The sequence below is a fragment of the Myxine glutinosa genome, chromosome 1 (genome assembly GCF_964187855.1).
Source record: "Myxine glutinosa chromosome 1, kmMyxGlut1.1, whole genome shotgun sequence".
NCBI lineage: Eukaryota > Metazoa > Chordata > Myxini > Myxiniformes > Myxinidae > Myxine > Myxine glutinosa.
In genome coordinates, this window is record NC_136261.1 from 407,998,452 (window position 1) to 408,017,897 (window position 19,446).

General features: G+C 46.6%; 1 protein-coding gene across 1 annotated transcript in view; it reads left to right on the forward strand.

Annotated features, from left to right (window-relative positions):
* Positions 1 to 1,135: 1,135 nt before the first annotated feature.
* Positions 1,136 to 19,446, forward strand: part of LOC137417501 (prickle-like protein 1-A) — a 36,311-nt gene continuing 18,000 nt past the window's right edge. The window contains exons 1-4 of the mRNA XM_068103425.2: positions 1,136 to 1,371; positions 5,693 to 5,914; positions 9,344 to 9,457; positions 10,710 to 10,847. Of these exons, the coding sequence (XP_067959526.2) occupies positions 5,795 to 5,914; positions 9,344 to 9,457; positions 10,710 to 10,847 (372 nt within the window). The 5' untranslated portion in view covers positions 1,136 to 1,371; positions 5,693 to 5,794. The remainder of the gene's footprint in view (positions 1,372 to 5,692; positions 5,915 to 9,343; positions 9,458 to 10,709; positions 10,848 to 19,446) is intronic.

Genomic DNA, 19,446 nt, shown 5'->3' on the forward strand with positions numbered 1-19,446 from the left:
GTTGTTTTAGGGTAGTGGGGGGAGGGGTATATTATGGGAGGGTTGTTTTAGGGTTGTGGGGGAAGGGGTATATTATGGGAGGGTTGTTTAGGGTAGTGGGGGGAGGGGTATATTATGGGAAGGTTATTTTAGGGTTGTGAGGGGAGGGGTATATTATGGGAGGGTTGTTTTAGGGTAGTGGGGGGAGGGGTATATTATGGGAGGGTTGTTTTAGGGTAGTGGGGGGAGGGGTATATTATGGGAGGGTTGTTTTAGGGTAGTGGGGGGAGGAGTATATTATGGGAGCGTTGTTTTAGGGTAGTGGGGGGAGGGGTATATTACGGGAAGATTATTTTAGGGTAGTGGGGGGAGGGGTATATTATGGGAGGGTTGTTTTAGGGTAGTGGGGGGAGGGGTATATTATGGGAGGGTTGTTTTAGGGTAGTGGGGGGAGGAGTATATTATGGGAGGGTTGTTTTAGGGTCGTGGGGGGAGGGGTATGTTATTGGGAAGGTTATTTTAGGGTAGTGGGGGGAGGGGTATATTTGGAGAGGGTTGTTTTAGGGTAGTGGGTGTTGGGGTCTTTGCGGACATTGTGACCCATTGTCGGTGATCTACACACAAATAAGGGTCCATTCATTCTCGTGTACCTATAGCACTATTCACCATTAACTGCTCCGTGATTGGTCGAATACCGTTTTGTTTTCTTTGGTACAAAGTTGTTTTTAAAATGAACTATTTGTCCTTAAACTGCTTCTCCGTACGTGACGTAGTTACTTACCTCGTTGTTACCTTTACTATCAGTACAACACACTGTGATAACTTATCAGCACCCATGTTTGTCGACTCGTTGTACTCTAACTCTAACCCGCACCGAAATCCCACGATAGCGGACGCTTAACCCCGGGGTATCGCATCACCGATTCACGGACCCGACCTGGAACCCCTCGGAAACATTCCCGCCGGCTCGAGGATCCCGCATAAACCCCACGTCACGCGTCCCGATCTCCGCGCTTGAAACTGGGTGGGGCGTTCGTGTGGGTGGGCGGGGACTCTGAAGTTATGGGCGGGGCCACCGAGCATTCTCGGCCAGTGTCGCGGCCGTCACGTGACGCGTTGCGAGCACTATATAATCGCCGATCCAGAATGTGTTTTCACTTAAAGCAGCAGGAGGTTCGACGCGAGCGAGCCATGTGTGCGGTGGCTTGAGTCGAGGCTCATATAAGACTTTGGGATTTATTCGCCGTGGACAAGCCGGTGGACGCTGGACAAGAGCGAGTCGGACAACCCTGGTCCTCCTGATCCATGGACTCTTCCCTTGGCGCCGAGTTGCTCCCCGTATCCCGGCAAATGCCCTGAGCCTCTGTCTTTTGGGACCTCGTGGAGCCGCAGGTAAGACCTGGACGCACAATCGGGTCGAACTCGTTTACAAAGTCTTTACGTGAAGTCGAGGCTCATGGGAGAGTTCCAGCTAACTAACTACAGGGACCAAGTTGTATCCAAACTTGTGGTTTAAATTAAATAATACAGAACCGCTCCATCTGATCGAGCTGGAGCTTTTATTTATTTATTTATTTATTTATTTTTGTGCTGGAGTTTCTCCGTACCTGTGCAGGTATAATTCACCTAAGCCACGTCACGTGCACATTCCCTGTGCGCGGGTCCACCCCACCCCCCCGGTGTCCAACAAAACGATCTGGATTGCTCTCTCTCGGTGTTCCCATCTGAGCACTTCACTCATGACACTTGGGGACCCCAGATTCGAATCCCAAACGCTAACGGCCCGAAACCTGGATGAACACCGGTCGCAGATTGTTCGAGCATTGATTGTACATTTACTTGCTCAAAGTCGTCTCGTGTCTGTGATTGTCCGCGGGACATGACCGAACAAGAGTACCTGTTCACCTGGGAGCAGCCAAAATGTAAGGTATGATTGTCCCGAGGCTCCGGTCAGAGTCTGGCTCTTGTAAAGGACATTGGGAGACATGATTGTACCTTTCCATGAAATACATGGATGTTGGGAGTCGACGCGGGACGTGTGCAGCGATTTGGATCTGGGTTTCCAGAGTCGTGACGTCATACACCTGGAGTTTGCACCTTTTTGCTCTCTCTACTCGAGCTCGATCACCTTTCCACTCGCACCACTCGTGGCAAATGGAGGGAATTGCTGAGGGATAGTCGGTACAGTGAGGCGTGACCTGGAGAGCACGTGACCGCACCACCTGGCAGGTAGGACTCGGACCTCGGATCGGGAATGTCGGAGCGAGTTCTCCCATACGGTAAATGGTCTGCAGGTTGAGGCTTTTGTGACGTGCACCGTACCTCGGCGATATACGGGTCTTGCCCACCTGCACGGTCCACGTCGGTGTGGCCGTGGCCAGGTGATTGGTTAGTCGCTCTTCTCTGACATTCACGTCATTCCTCTCGCATCACCTGTGCTTTTCATTCTCGTCTTGTGACGCACATGATCCCTTCGTACGTCATCGCAAGTGACGGGGCAGTACGAATCCGTGGATTTGGTTTGTTGGTTGCATCATCTCCGTGGGATCGTGGTGGCTATCTGTATTTCGAGTGGGTTACCTGCACACAGGTGGCTACTCATGCGAAAGGTATACCGCGAGATGTTTAACTTGCACCTGAGGGTGACGACAAGACAGCCAGCTTAACGCTCATTGGTGTAACCGCACTACTGGCGAAGCACCAGGTGAAAGTCGCATCGGTTAAATCGAACCCTCACTAGACTGCTTGTAGGTGAGTTTGTTACCTGTGAGGTGCTGTGGCATCCATTTTGTGGGCTATTAATGCTCTGTTCTTTTGGATGCTTGGGGTGAGCTTATGACGAATTACAAACCTGTGATGTGTAAGGAGAGGGCTTGGGGAGGAGGGGCTAATATAGGGTATACACTTTGAAAAATGGTGAGGGGGGATACAAGTACAAACCTGTGATGTGTGTTTGGTGTAAGTATAACCATGTGATGTGTATAGTGAATGTACAATGTTGTGATGTGTAAGGGGTGTAGGTAGAATGTTGTGATGTGTAAGGGGTGTAGGTAGAATGTTGTGATGTGTAAGGGGTGTAGGTAGAATGTTGTGATGTGTAAGGGGTGTAGGTAGAATGTTGTGATGTGTAAGGGGTGTAGGTAGAATGTTGTGATGTGTAAGTACAATGTGATGTGTAAGGGTGTAGGTAGCGTGATGTGTGAGTACAATGTTGTGATGTGCGAGTACAATGTGATGTGTAAGGGGTGTAGGTAGAATGTTGTGATAGTACAATGTTGTGACGTGTAAGGGGTGTAGGTAGAGTATTGTGATGTGTAAGTACAATGTTGATGTGTAAGGGGTGTAGGTAGCGTGATGTGCAAGTACAATGTTGTGATGTGCGAGTACAATGTTGTGATGTGCGAGTACAATGTTGTGATGTGTAAGGGGTGTAGGTAGAATGTTGATGTGTAAGGGGTGTAGGTAGAATGTAGTGATGTGTAAGTACAATGTTGTGATGTGTAAGGGGTGTAGGTAGCGTGATGTGTAAGTACAATGTTGTGATGTGCGAGTACAATGTTGCGATGTGCGACTACAATGTTGTGATGTGTAAGGGGTGTAAGTAGAATGTTGTGATGTGCAAGTACAATGTGATGTGTAAGGGGTGTAGGTAGCGTGATGTGTGAGTACAATGTGTGATGTGCGAGTACAATGTGATGTGTAAGGGGTGTAGGTAGAATGTTGTGATAGTACAATGTTGTGGTGTGTAAGGGGTGTAGGTAGAGTGTTGTGATGTGTAAGTACAATGTTGATGTGTAAGGGGTGTAGGTAGCGTGATGTGCAAGTACAATGTTGTGATGTGCGAGTACAATGTTGCGATGTGCGACTACAATGTTGTGATGTGTAAGGGGTGTAAGTAGAATGTTGTGATGTGTAAGTACAATGTGATGTGTAAGGGTGTAGGTAGCGTGATGTGTGAGTACAATGTTGTGATGTGCGAGTACAATGTTATGTGCGAGTACAATGTTGTGATGTGTAAGGGGTGTAAGTAGAATGTTGTGATGTGTAGGGGGTGTAGGTAGAATGATGTGATGTGTAAGTACAATGTTGTGATGTGCAAGTACAATGTTGTGATGTGCAAGTACAATGTTGTGATGTGCGAGTACAATGTTGTGATGTGTAAGGGGTGCATGTACAATGTTGTGATGTGTAAGGTGTGTTAGTACAATGTTGTGACGTGTAAGGTGTGTAAGTACAATGCTGTGATGTGTAAGGGTGTATGTGCAATGTTGTGATGTGTAAGCACAATGTTGTGATGCGTAAGGGTGTATGTGCAATGTTGTGATGTGTTAAGGGGTGTAAGCACAATGTTGTGATGTGTAAGGGGTGTATGTACAATGTTGTGATGTGTAAGGGGTGTATGTACAATGTTGTGATGTGTAAGGGATGTATGTACAATGCTGTGAGGATTTTAATGGGTGTAAGCACAATGTTGTAGGGGTTTTAAGGGGTGTAGGTACAATGCTGTGGGGTTTTTGAGGGTGTAAGTACAATGCTGTGGGGTTTTTAAGGGTGTAAGTACAATGCTGTGGGGTTTTTGAGGGTGTAAGTACAATGCTGTGGGGTTTTGAAGGGTGTAAGTACAATGCTGTGGGGTTTTTAAGGGTGTAAGTTAAACCCTCGAAGGCGATGGTTGAACAGTACTTGATGTCGGACTGTTTGTGGTTTTCCGCCTCCATCACTCCCTCCTCTTCCCTCACATCTTGTGTTCGAAAGTTCCTCCTCGACCTCGTGTCGGTTTTCCTTCGTCCCACCAGTACAACCACCATTCCACCACCATTGAGGAGCATGGCTAAAACGAGGGCTTTGTGCATTGTGGTTGGTTTTGGTAAGGATCGACAGAGTGGTGGTGGAGATGGTGGTGGGGGGGGGGGGGGGAGGGGCGGAAAGGTGGTGAATGAAATGTCACCTACTCGAGCATGATATTTAGTTCCCATGGTAACACTTTGTTACATCACTACTGAGGTATTGCCGGACAACTATACCAGTTCATGGTTTGAGTCGTCCAACGAAAGTGCACACCTTTGGCCCATTTTGGGTTACCTGTAAGACTGAACCAACGCTGAGCCACCTTGCCTGTTGTTTGACCCTCTGCCCAGTCCGTGGCCTTGTTGTAGTTATCAGGTTGAGGTAGTGTGCCGCCTTTAGGGAATGAATAAATGTGAAGGTGTGCAAGAGTCTTCAGGGAATGAATGTTTATTTCCCTCACAATTGTTGTGCTTAGGTTGCCTTTGTTTAGCCGGAAATTGCTCTCCGGCCCCCTATCCCTTGCCCCCTTATCCCTTGCCTCCCACCAACCTTTTCCTCCTATGAAGCTTGTTTATGGAGATGTTGTTAAATTTGTTTTACTCTTTAGTTTATTCCTCTGCTGCAGCCATTTGTAAATAGAGTTGATGTTAGCCCACCAATCAGGAACTTGAGACCTTTCCTCCTTGGCCAGCGATGCCCCTCATCCTCCACCCTCTCCCATCCCCCTCCTCCTCTGTTTGTACCCACGGCCATGTTGCCCCTGAAAATGTATTTTTGACCAAAGGCATGACCCAATTGACATCCAGCCCATAGTTTCTTCAAACTGCATTCTCTCACAAAGGTGATCTTTCTAGGCCTTAGGCCTGTGGCCATTGGCCACACCCATGATGGACGTACTAGAGCTGGTGTTTGTTTCTCCCTGCAGGACAAACTGCCTGGAACTTCGTTCATTTGGAGAGGATATCCAGAGTCGTGGGAGGGGCGGGCAGGGGAGGGGTCGGGTGGGCGGGTGGGTGAAGACACCGCCATGGAGAAGGCCGTTGGAGCGTTGACCTTCGAGCTGCACCGCAACTCCGTGTCAGACGACGACTCGGGCTGTGTACTTGAGGAATACACCTGGGTTCCCCCCGGGCTAAAGGCAGAGCAGGTACCTTGACCCCACCGGTCTCTCGCCCTCTCGCCCCCTCTCTCTCTCTCTCTCTCTCTCCGGATTACTGCATTGGACCCTTGGGCTGCCCCATTGATGCTGTAATTGCGAGGTTGATTTTCGTCGTTGTGTAAACGCGACTTAGCCTAAAGCTCACTGCAAATGGTTTTTAATTGTGGGAAAAATACGGGATTCTTGTCTGGGTTAAACAGCCAAAAGCAAAGTGATGAACGTCAATGGAAGCTTTCGCTTCGGGGAGGGAAAGGTCACCGTTTCGTTTGGATCTTCGTTTTAGGGCCGTGGTCATGTAGGCCTCAACTATTCGATCCATTTGAAAGGAAAGAGGTTGCAGCGTTGACCTCGGATCTGGGCATGCAATGATGAGCTTACAATTTGGGGTTCTTCTTCTTCCTCAGAGGTTCTTGGCTAGCAAGGTGTTGAAACGCTGAGACCATCTGAAAACCTCAATGCGATTTGGTCTTGGCCTTGTTCGTTGGGTGTCCCGACTTGTTTAAAATCATCGGGAGACTGGATCAATGGATCATGCTCGAGGGTAGGAAGTTGTTCATGTGCGGTCCAAGGAGCACCACCTTTTATGCCTTAAGAAATGCGTAATGCTTCCACCTTAAAGCTTTCTTACAACTTGATTCCACTGGAAATTGAGACGATGCATACTTATCCCCAGGAAGACTCTAAATCCCAGACTTATCCCCGGAGAGATGCTTGGCCTCAAATCGGAAACCAACAAAACTCCCGGATCTCTGTGCTTCCTATCTTCGGCACCCTCTGTGGTGGTGTGGTGGTGGTGCTGGTGGTGGTTACTTCGGCTTATCTGTCTGACATCAACTGCCCATCCTCCCATCCCCACCCCTAGAGCTTGGGGAGATGGTGAAGGGTAAGGGGTGGGGGGTCTTTTCCTTTTGCCTCCCCTGACCCTCGAAATTTGGATCAAATCTCTTCGGGCCGAAATTAGCTTTGGTTCAAGGAGAGTTCGCCATGCGCGCAAATGTAAAACGCGAATGCGGGGAAGCGGCGTCTGAAAGAGAATGGGATTGTTCTTTTGTCCCAGAACATGACCTCCTATAACTGTCTTTCAAGGTGGTCCTCTTCATGAGTCCAACTTTGAGTGGAACGTCCGTGTGAACAAGCAAGCATTGCGTTATCGGAGTAGGAGCAACAGGGATCTTCAGGTAGCCAAGGCTTGGATGATTTGAAGTGATGTACCTACCACACCTGCAAATGGAGTAGAGATCGTTTTGGGAGCTTTAGTCATCCCATATCTATCGTCATCTTCTTAAAACGAGGAGTGGTGGACCATTTTGGATACCAAAGTGGTTCAACGAGTCAGGTGATATCGTGCATCCTCTGCGTCCAGGAAGATGTCACGCGATGTCTATGTCCAACTAGGCCAAGGCCTTATTATTATCCTTCAAGCAATCTCGCCATTTTATGGGCCTGGAGGGTCCTCGTGATATGGAAGCGAGAGCAGATTTTATTAAAAAATCCAAACTCTTCGAACTCCTTAGCGATTGAAGAATCCTTTTGAAGTTTGTTTGGTGGAATCAACGGATCGACTTTAATCGTGTTTATTTGCCTCGCTGCCATATGGATACGGTTTACGGACTAATGGTACGAAGATGCTTGCGCTCGACTCCCAAACCACAAGAGTCGAAGGCGGCACGGCGACGGCACACCGGTGTTCCTCGACGCACGCACCACGAGAGTTGAACATCGGGCATTTGGAAGCACTTGGGCCCGCTGTCTAATCGTACTCTTAATTGGTCGTTTTGCTTTGAGAAAGGCTTTTCCTCCCTAAAGGTTGGCAAGACTTTGCCTGAAAGGTCAGTGGGGTCTTTTTATTGGGTGTCGTCTTGGTGCGTCTTTTCCTGATCATCATTGATGGCTGTCTAGGAACCAGGAACCAGCAACTGGACAGCTGTAAACTGCTTCCCCCCTTCTAATCCCCCACCACCCTGCCCTCAGCCGCATTTAAAAGTTAACTCTCATTCCAGGTTGGGCCATGGTAAATGGACCGACTGTTCCTGACCAAGGCCGTGTTTGGCCATCAGTGGCAGTAAAAATCCACAAATTGTTATTGCAGAGCCCAGAAACAAAGGGGCCTTTGGTGGAAAGGAGTTGCTGGACGTGATCGGGTGTTCACCCAGTGCAGCCTGGTTAAAGTTTATTCTGAGATGTTGGGAGAATTGTGGTGGTTTTTGTGGTGGTTTTTCTTGGTAAACGACGACAAAATCATGGCATTCTCCATGGGAGAGCGATGGCTCCTACTCCAAGATCCTCCTCCACCAAGCTTTAAAGAAGACGCTACTCCATAGGACATCAACAGGACCACTGATGGTTAGCAAAGGTGAGGGCAGGTATCCATCTATTGTCCTTTTGTTTATTATTGAGGTGAGAGAAGGAACCCATGAGAATTTTTGTGGTGGACAAGATGCAAAAAATTGTTGTAGTTCAGAGTTGAACAGGAAGGGATGATACCGTTTGGTGGTGGTGAACTGAGGAATGGTTGGGCCTGGGAGGTAACAAAGGAACAATGGTTGTTGTAGGTGCGAGGAAAGGATGTCAGTTGTGGTTGTGGTTGAGGACGATGAATTGGGGTATGGAGGAGTTGGAAAAGGAAATTATAAGTTGTAGTTGTTGAACAGATGAGGCATAAAGGTTTATTGTTGTTTTTATTGTGGGAAGAAAACCAAAATGCAAACCAAGTGTTTACCCTTTGCACCTGAAAGGTTGTGGCCCTAATGCGTAGTGATTGACGGTCCCACAACCTCTTTGTGAAGAGGTTGTCGGGCCGTTCACGTCAAATTGAAACGAACGTTACCTGTTTGATTCGTTCCGTGTTGTTTGATAAAGGCCGCTTGTAGCCGTTATTTTTTGGACGAATTCCTAAGCAACTGTATTTGCCTATTTGGCGAGCACAAGAACAGGCCCTCCTTATGATCGAGAGCGTAAAAGGCCGTTTGTTACGTGACCACGGAGCAGGCCAAATTGTCCACAACGAGGCAGCGCGGGTCTCGTTTACCTTTTTGCGCAGGTAATGAGCTGCTGCTCTGGGAATTCGGTTGCCCCACGTATTCTGGACAGCCTGGTGTTGGCTTAGCGGTTAGGGTGCCGGCTTGGGATGCTAGGATCCTGGGTTCGAATCGCGGTCGATCGCTGAATTAACGCCAGGTGGGTTGACTCAACCTGTTCTTCCTTCAGAGGTCGGCAAATTGAGTACCTGTTCACTGGTAATTCCCTGTGTGTCGCAAGAGGCGACTAACAGGGTTGGCGGCCTGGAAAGACATCCGGCCATAAAACATTGCTTCAAAAAAGGCCAACCCCCTCTCTGTGGGGAAAAATGGCCTCTAAAAGCGGTTCCACGTATTCTGGACGATGTCGCACGGTTGACTCGCTCGCTTCCACCCGCAGGTCCATCAGTACTTTTGCTGTTTGCCGGAGGAGCGCGTGCCTTATGTGAACAGCGCAGGTGAGAAGTACCGCGCAAAGCAACTGCTGTACCAGCTTCCACCGCAGGATAACGAGGTGAGACGTCGGTTCACGAACTCGAGCTGTGGCTTTCCAGGGCAATTAATTTTACAATTGCAATCATTTATTGCTCACTTCCTGTCTTGCACCTGCTTTGACTTTTTGTGTGTTGTTACCTCCGCCACCAAAGGTGGATGGAGGTTGTTTTCACCCCTGTCTGTTTGTCTATCCGTTTGTTTGTTTGTTTGTTTTTGTTTACAAAATATCTGGACGGATTCAGACGAAATTTGGCAGATAGGTAGCGTATGTGACAAGGACAAAATGATTCGATTTTGGTGAAGATCTGAATATGGATTCGGATATGAGAATTATTTAATTTTTTAAGTTATTCTTCACCATTGGGAGATAGGGCCAAAAACCATACATTGCGGGATATCTCAAAGTTATGGATGGATTTGGCCGAAACATGGTGGACAGGTTGTGTGTGTTATGAGGAAGAATCGATTCGACTTTGGTGAAGATCTGAATATGGATTCGGATTTGAGAATTATTTAATTTTTAAAGTTATTTTTCACCATTGGGAGATGGGGCCAAAAACTATACATAGTGGGATATCTCAAAGTTATTGATGGATTTGGACGAAACTTGGTGGACAGGTTGTGTGTGTTACAAGGAAGAATCGTTTCGATTTTGGTGAAGATCTGAATATGGATTCGGATATGAGAATTATTAAATTTTTTAAGTTATACTTCACCAATGGGAGATAGGGCCAAAAACTATACATTGCAAGATATCTCAAAAAGTTCTGGACGGATTTGGACGAAACTTGGTGGACCGGTTGTGTGTGTGACGAGGAAGAATTTATTATATTTTTGTGAAGATCTGAATATGGATTCGGATATGAGGATTATTTAATTTTTTAAGTGATTCGTCACCATTGAGTGAAATGGCCAACCAGGTGGAGGTATGCTCTCTACTGAGTGCCGGTCTCGTTGTTGATCTGCGTTAAACCTTTTCGGCGTTCACCCTTTCCACCATCGGTGATTGTTTTGTCCCGATATACAATGGTAAAGGTCTGTGCTGCTCTTGGGGATGAACCGTGCCAGCTCTGATGATTAAAATGATTTGATAAAGGCCAGCTCTGCGGTTAATCCCTCTGTTGGGAACAAGAATGCGGTTGAGTAATAATTTATAGGAGCTGAGCCGGTGGAGCGAGCCATGGGGGTTTCCCGTTTCATCTGCGGGTTGAATCCTCAGGCGCAGCTGATCCTTGTGCCATGCGTGCGTGCGTGTGTCCGTGTCTGTGAAGGCTCGATTTTGCAACTCGCTGAGTGAGGAGGAGAAGAAGGAGCTGAGGCTGTTCAGCGCGCAGAGGAAGCGCGATGCGTTGGGCCGAGGCTCTGTCAGGTCGTTCCCCATCACTGCCGCTGGGGTTGCCTGTCAGCAGGTGATTCATCAATGCTGCTGGACGACTGTCCACAAAGCTTCACCTGTTTATGCACCTGGATTGTTATACCTGTAGAAAATGCATAACTTTTATTTTATTTATTTTTTTAATTCCAAGTTTGGGCAATTGTGTGACCTGCAGCATTTTTCATCTCAAAACGAATTTCCACCAACAATGGATTGCTGAGATCTTTAATTGTTGGTAACTTTGGATGGTGATGAGCTCTTTGCTTGGTGATGGTTGGTGGTGAGCTTTTTGCTTGGTGATGGATGGTGATGAGCTCTTTGCTTGGTGATGGTCGGTGATGAGCTTTTTGCTTGGTGATGGTTGGTGATGAGCTCTTTGCTTGGTGATGGTTGGTGGTGAGCTTTTTCCTTGGTGATGGCTGGTGATGAGCTCTTTGCTTGGTGATGGCTGGTGATGAGCTCTTTGCTTGGTGATGGATGGTGATGAGCTTTTTCCTTGGTGATGGCTGGTGATGAGCTCTTTGCTTGGTGATGGATGGTGATGAGCTTTTTCCTTGGTGATGGATGGTGATGAGCTCTTTGCTTGGTGATGGTTGGTGGTGAGCTTTTTCCTTGGTGATGAGCTTTTTGCTTGGTGATGGTTGGTGATGAGCTCTTTGCTTGGTGATGGTTGGTGATGAGCTTTTTGCTTGGTGATGGTTGGTGATGAGCTTTTTCCTTGGTGATGGTTGGTGATGAGCTCTTTGCTTGGTGATGGATGGTGATGAGCTCTTTGCTTGGTGATGGATGGTGATGAGCTCTTTGCTTGGTGATGGATGGTGATGAGCTTTTTCCTTGGTGATGAGCTCTTTGCTTGGTGATGGATGGTGATGAGCTTTTTGCTTGGTGATGGTTGGTGATGAGCTCTTTGCTTGGTGATGGTTGGTGATGAGCTTTTTCCTTGGTGATGGCTGGTGATGAGCTCTTTGCTTGGTGATGGATGGTGATGAGCTTTTTCCTTGGTGATGAGCTCTTTGCTTGGTGATGGATGGTGATGAGCTTTTTGCTTGGTGATGGTTGGTGATGAGCTCTTTGCTTGGTGATGGTTGGTGATGAGCTCTTTGCTTGGTGATGGATGGTGATGAGCTTTTTCCTTGGTGATGGTTGGTGATGAGCTCTTTGCTTGGTGATGGATGGTGATGAGCTCTTTGCTTGGTGATGGATGGTGATGAGATTTTTCCTTGGTGATGAGCTTTTTGCTTGGTGATGGTTGGTGATGAGCTCTTTGCTTGGTGATGGTTGGTGATGAGCTTTTTGCTTGGTGATGGTTGGTGATGAGCTTTTTCCTTGGTGATGGTTGGTGATGAGCTCTTTGCTTGGTGATGGATGGTGATGAGCTCTTTGCTTGGTGATGGATGGTGATGAGCTCTTTGCTTGGTGATGGATGGTGATGAGCTTTTTCCTTGGTGATGAGCTCTTTGCTTGGTGATGGATGGTGATGAGCTTTTTGCTTGGTGATGGTTGGTGATGAGCTCTTTGCTTGGTGATGGTTGGTGATGAGCTTTTTCCTTGGTGATGGCTGGTGATGAGCTCTTTGCTTGGTGATGGATGGTGATGAGCTTTTTCCTTGGTGATGAGCTCTTTGCTTGGTGATGGATGGTGATGAGCTTTTTGCTTGGTGATGGTTGGTGATGAGCTCTTTGCTTGGTGATGGTTGGTGATGAGCTCTTTGCTTGGTGATGGATGGTGATGAGCTTTTTCCTTGGTGATGGTTGGTGATGAGCTCTTTGCTTGGTGATGGATGGTGATGAGCTCTTTGCTTGGTGATGGATGGTGATGAGATTTTTCCTTGGTGATGGTTGGTGATGAGCTCTTTGCTTGGTGAGGGATGGTGATGAGCTCTTTGCTTGGTGATGGTTGGTGATGAGCTCTTTGCTTGGTGATGGTTGGTGATGAGCTTTTTGCTTGGTGATGGTTGGTGATGAGCTCTTTGCTTGGTGATGCTTGGTGATGAGCTTTTTGCTTGCTGATGGTTGGTGATGAGCTTTTTCCTTGCTGATGGTTGGTGATGAGCTTTTTCCTTGGTGATGGTTGGTGATGAGCTCTTTGCTTGGTGATGGTTGGTGATGAGCTCTTTGCTTGGTGATGGTTGGTGATGAGCTCTTTGCTTGGTGATGGTTGGTGATGAGCTTTTTCCTTGGTGATGGTTGGTGATGAGCTCTTTCCTTGGTGATGGTTGGTGATGAGCTCTTTGCTTGGTGATGGTTGGTGATGAGCTTTTTCCTTGGTGATGGCTGGTGATGAGCTTTTTCCTTGGTGATGGTTGGTGATGAGCTTTTTCCTTGGTGATGGTTGGTGATGAGCTCTTTGCTTGGTGATGGTTGGTGATGAGCTCTTTGCTTGGTGATGGTTGGTGATGAGCTCTTTGCTTGGTGATGGTTGGTGATGAGCTTTTTCCTTGGTGATGGTTGGTGATGAGCTCTTTGCTTGGTGATGGTTGGTGATGAGCTTTTTCCTTGGTGATGGTTGGTGATGAGCTCTTTGCTTGGTGATGGTTGGTGATGAGCTTTTTCCTTGGTGATGGTTGGTGATGAGCTCTTTGCTTGGTGATGGTTGGTGATGAGCTTTTTCCTTGGTGATGGTTGGTGATGAGCTTTTTCCTTGGTGATGGTTGGTGATGAGCTCTTTGCTTGGTGATGGTTGGTGATGAGCTTTTTCCTTGGTGATGGTTGGTGATGAGCTCTTTGCTTGGTGATGGTTGGTGATGAGGTTTTTCCTTGGTGATGGTTGGTGATGAGCTTTTTCCTTGGTGATGGTTGGTGATGAGCTTTTTCCTTGGTGATGGTTGGTGATGAGCTCTTTGCTTGGTGATGGTTGGTGATGAGCTCTTTGCTTGGTGATGGTTGGTGATGAGCTCTTTGCTTGGTGATGGTTGGTGATGAGCTTTTTCCTTGGTGATGAGCTCTTTGTTTGGTGATGGTTGGTGATGAGCTCTTTGCTTGGTGATGGTTGGTGATGAGCTCTTTGCTTGGTGATGGTTGGTGATGAGCTCTTTGCTTGGTGATGGTTGGTGATGAGCTCTTTGCTTGGTGATGGTTGGTGATGAGCTCTTTGTTTGGTGATGGTTGGTGATGAGCTCTTTGCTTGGTGATGGTTGGTGATGAGCTCTTTGCTTGGTGATGGTTGGTGATGAGCTCTTTGCTTGGTGATGGTTGGTGATGAGCTCTTTGCTTGGTGATGGTTGGTGATGAGCTATTTGCTTGGTGATGGTTGGTGATGAGCTCTTTGTTTGGTGATGGTTGGTGATGAGCTTTTTGCTTGGTGATGGTTGGTGATGAGCTCTTTGTTTGGTGATGGTTGGTGATGAGCTATTTGCTTGGTGATGGTTGGTGATGAGCTCTTTGTTTGGTGATGGTTGGTGATGAGCTTTTTGCTTGGTGATGGTTGGTGATGAGCTCTTTGCTTGGTGATGGTTGGTGATGAGCTCTTTGTTTGGTGATGGTTGGTGATGAGCTATTTGCTTGGTGATGGTTGGTGATGAGCTCTTTGTTTGGTGATGGTTGGTGATGAGCTATTTGCTTGGTGATGGTTGGTGATGAGCTCTTTGTTTGGTGATGGTTGGTGATGAGCTTTTTCCTTGGTGATGGTTGGTGATGAGCTTTTTCCTTGGTGATGGCTGGTGGTGAGCTTTTTCCTTGGTGATGAGCTCTTTGCTTGGTGATGGTTGGTGATGAGCTCTTTGCTTGGTGATGGTTGGTGATGAGCTTTTTCCTTGGTGATGAGCTCTTTGCTTGGTGATGGTTGGTGATGAGCTTTTTGCTTGGTGATGGTTGGTGATGAGCTTTTTCCTTGGTGATGGTTGGTGATGAGCTCTTTGTTTGGTGATGGTTGGTGATGAGCTTTTTCCTTGGTGATGAGCTTTTTGCTTGCTGATGGTTGGTGATGAGCTTTTTGCTTGGTGATGGTTGGTGATGAGCTTTTTCCTTGGTGATGGTTGGTGATGAGCTTTTTCCTTGGTGATGGTTGGTGATGAGCTCTTTGTTTGGTGATGGTTGGTGATGAGCTTTTTCCTTGGTGATGAGCTCTTTATTTGGTGATGGTTGGTGATGAGCTTTTTCCTTGGTGATGAGCTATTTGCTTGGTGATGGTTGGTGGTGAGCTTTTTGCTTGCTGATGGTTGGTGATGAGCTTTTTGCTTGGTGATGGTTGGTGATGAGCTTTTTCCTTGGTGATGAGCTCTTTGCTTGGTGATGGTTGGTGGTGAGCTTTTTGCTTGGTGATGGTTGGTGATGAGGTTTTTGCTTGCTCATGGTTGGTGATGAGCTTTTTGCTTGGTGATGGTTGGTGATGAGCTTTTTGCTTGGTGATGGTTGGTGATGAGGTTTTTGCTTGCTCATGGTTGGTGATGAGCTTTTTGCTTGGTGATGGTTGGTGATGAGCTTTTTGCTTGGTGATGAGCTTTTTGCTTGCTGATGGTTGGTGATGAGCTTTTTCCTTGGTGATGAGCTTTTTGCTTGCTGATGGTTGGTGATGAGCTTTTTGCTTGCTGATGGTTGGTGATGAGCTTTTTGCTTGCTGATGGTTGGTGATGAAGCTCTTTAAAGTAAAGATTACCTCTTTGGGCTCCTTGATTGATGTGATTGGTGATGGGCCCCTTGATTGGTGATGGGCTCCTTGATTGATGTGATTGGCTACATGATTGATGTGATTGGTGATGGGCCCTGTTGAAGAACAGGTGATGGGCCCCTTGATTGGTGGTGGGCTCCTTTTTTGATGTGATTGGTGATGGGCTCCTTGATTTTAGCTTCTTGTGATTGAGCTTCTTGATCGATGTGATCAGTGATGGGCTCCTTGATTGGTGATGGGCCCCTTGATTGGTGTGATTGATGGGCTCCTTGATTTGTTTTGCCCCCCCACCCTGATTGGTGTGATTGGTGATGGGCTCCTTGATTTAGCTTATTGATTGATGTGATTGAGCTTCTTGATTGGTGATGGTCCCCTTGATTGATGTGATTGGTGATGGGCTCCTTGATTTAGCTTCTTGATTGATGTGATTGGTGATGGGCTCATTGATTGGTGATGGGCCACTTGATTGGTGTGATTGGTGATGGGCTCCTTGATTGGTGATGGGCTCCTTGATTTATGTGATTGGTGATGAACCCTTGATTGATGTGATTGATGGGCTCCTTGATTGATGAGCTTCTTGATGTAATTGAGCTTCTTGATTGATGTGATAGGTGATTCATCTCTTTGTGATTGGTGATGGGCTTTTTGATGTGATTAGTGATGGGCTCCTTGATATGATTGATCTCTTTGACATGATTGGTGATGAAAGGATATCCACTTTATAATGGGAGAGCTTGACAACAGGATGCGTCATTCTCTCAAAATTCCATAATTTCTCAAATATCCCAACGTGAGATCTTTTCTACCCCAATTACCCCTCCCTTGTCGAACCCTCTTACTTGCATGTTACCGTTTCATTCCCTCACTTCCCTCTTTTAGTGTTCATTCTTTTGCTTGCTTGCTGTGTCCCTTTGTGTCCCACTTTACCATTTTCCCCTCTGTCCCCCACTCTTCCCTGCGCCTAGATTTTGGATACAACGATAACGATTCGACAGACACAGCTTTCTGACACTGGGTTGAACATTGCGCTCCAAAATGTCTTCGCAATTGCCTGATTCCATTATGCCCTGCACACATTCAAGGTACCCAGTGCCAGAGGCAGCACAGCAACCCCAAAACATCACTGAACCTCCTCCATGTTTGACTGCAGGGAAGGTGTTCTTTTCTTTGAAGGCTTCATTTTGTTTTCTGTAAACATAGAGATTATGTGCTTTACCAAAAAGCTCTAATCTGGTCTCATCTGTCCACAGGACATTCTCCCAGAAGGATTTTGGCTTGTTCAGGTGTGTTTTGGGAAACTCCAGTCGGGCTTTATTATGTCTCTCTCAGCAGTGGGGTCCTCCTGGATCTCCTACCATAGAACCCCCTTTCATTGAGTTGGTGACGGATTGTGCGAGTTCAAACTGTGGTTCCTTGTGTCTGAAGGTCATCTTGAATCTGTTTGGCAGTTGATCGATGTCCTTTCTCCACCATTCAAACAATCCTTCGTTGCAATCTTCGATCAAGTTTTCTCTTGCGGCCACGTCCAGGGAGATTGGCTACAGTGCCATGGGCCTTAAACTTCCTGAAAACATTGCGTGTGGTGGACACAGGAACATCAAGGTCTCTGGAGATGGACTTGTAGCCTTGAGATTGTCCATGCTTGGCTACAATCTTGTGTCTGACCTCAGACAATTCTCCGGTTTTCTTTTCTCCATGCTCTTTGCGATACACACAATCACACAAAACAGCAGAATGACTCCTTTTCTCTATTCAAACTGGTTGAATGGGTGATTTTAATATTGCAGGCACCTGCAACTCACCACAGGTGAGTTCAATTCCAAAGTAAAGGAAATTACCTGCTTGAAATATAATAATTTCTAACAACTTCTAAAAGGTGCCAATAATATTGTCCTGGCCATTTTCGGATTTCTGTGCGGAATAAGCTAAGATTTAGTATTTCTTTCAGTTTTTTTGTTTTGTTCCACTGAAAACCAAATAAATACAAATGTAGATATAAAAATATTTTTTTAATTTCAACAATTGGCTGGAAGAAATGGTGCATTATTTGAAAAAAGTGCAAGGGTGCCAATATTTTTGGCCACGACTGTACATAGTGAATGAATAATTAATCTATCCATTTATTCAATGTCTCGAGGGATGGTTTGAACATGTGGAGAGCAAAGCGGGTTTTCATTTATCTTGGGATCATGTTTTTTAGCTAATGAGGACGACAGCTTGCGTCAAAGGAGGTTTGGGGCAAAGCTGCGCAGAGGGGACAAAAAATGAGGATCGAAATTTGGATGCGGGAGACAAATTCGAAATCTGCTGCGAGACAAATCGAGCATGGAGACGGCCCAAGGTTGCCTCTCCAATTGTGACGTCATAATGATCTTCGTGGTAGCGTCGCTGGGGAGAAGCGAGTGGTGAGTTAATGTCGCGCCGCGGTGACTCGGCGGTTAATGGTTAAACCCGAGCGTTATGGAGGGATGTTTGTGCAGCAAACCACACACGAACAGTGTTTATTAATCCCAAGGAAAACATTGCCATTGGCAATCCACGCCACTATCGCCCGATCGTTCGACGACCCTTTTGTTGACTTTGGCGGCCGAGACAATCTGCGTGGGGGGAACAAAAAAACCTTGGGAAGTTTTCAAATCTATTTTGTATTTATGGTGAATGGGCGTTGACGTTGCACAAGCAACATCTTCGGGGACCAAGGCGATTGCAATTGTTTTGGCGATGACGTCACCGGCATCTCTAAACTGGAGACAAAGTTCACGACAGTTGGCCAGAAACCGTCTCGGCGTTTCACCGACTTTCGGAACACTTGCCCAGCAGCATTCGGGTCACTGAACCCGTTTTCAGGCCGAGTTACACTTCATCGCTTTTAAATGTGGATGGTATGGAAGGTAACACAAAGGTGAGGCTGAGCTTTGCACCCTTACCCTGTGAACTTTGTGCATTTTTGCTCACATTATGGTGAACACATCAGACTGTCCGAATTACCTCCGCCACCAAAGGTGGATGGAGGTTATGTTTTCACCACTGTCTGTTTGTCTGTCCGTTTGTGAACAAAATATCTCAAAGTTGTGGACGGATTCGGACGAAATTTCGCAGTGATGTAGCGTATGTGACAAGGACAAATCGATTCGGTTTTGGTGAAGATCTGAATATGGATTCGGATATGAGAATTATTTAATTTCTAAGTGATTCTTCACCATTGGGTGATATAATAGTGATATTCCAACCAGGTGGAAGCATGCTCGCTACTGAGTGCCGTTCTAGTTGTGTTTGTATTGTCCTAAATAAATAAATCCCTTGAGCAGGTGATGTCCAAGCGATGCTTCTCCTCCCAGGAAGACCGAGAACCAACATTTATTTATTATTTTCAAAAGGTTTATAAACTGCCACCAGTATTCGATAATTATGTCCTTACCTTTACAGCAGATAGAATGTGTTTAGGTTTACCTTCGTTTTTAACCTTAAAGGTTACAAGGTGGTGCACCAAAGGTGTATTTGTCACATGGTACAAACAGGTTGTCTATTGGCTTCCCCATTGTTGGGTGAGCACCCTATTAGTCACCACTTTGCGGATCCGAGGTGCGATACTTCCCAGAGCGTGCCACGGCACATGCAATGCCTCAAAGCATTGTGGGTAAATTGTAGTCTAAGCGTTTCCACTGGATTCCCCTCGAATTAACCTGGAGAGAAGAATATTTCTCATTGACTTGAGTCTCTCACCGAGTTGTTGGACAATGGACACTTTTTCGATTGTTTGTTTTTCGCACTGAATCACGTCCGATGAATGTTCAACTTGATGGAAATTCGGCCTTCACTGACTCAAAATCAAAACGCAATCGGGATTCTAAGTTCACTCGTTTACTATCAGCTAGGTTGGTTATTTAGTTACCATGAAACAATTTGATTTGCCTAAGGGTGGTACTTATCTTGTATAACATGCTAAGGTTATACAAGATAAGTTTGTGTCTGTGTTGCAATGACGTCATCGGCGTCTAAACCTCAAGATGGAGCCAAACGATAAGCTT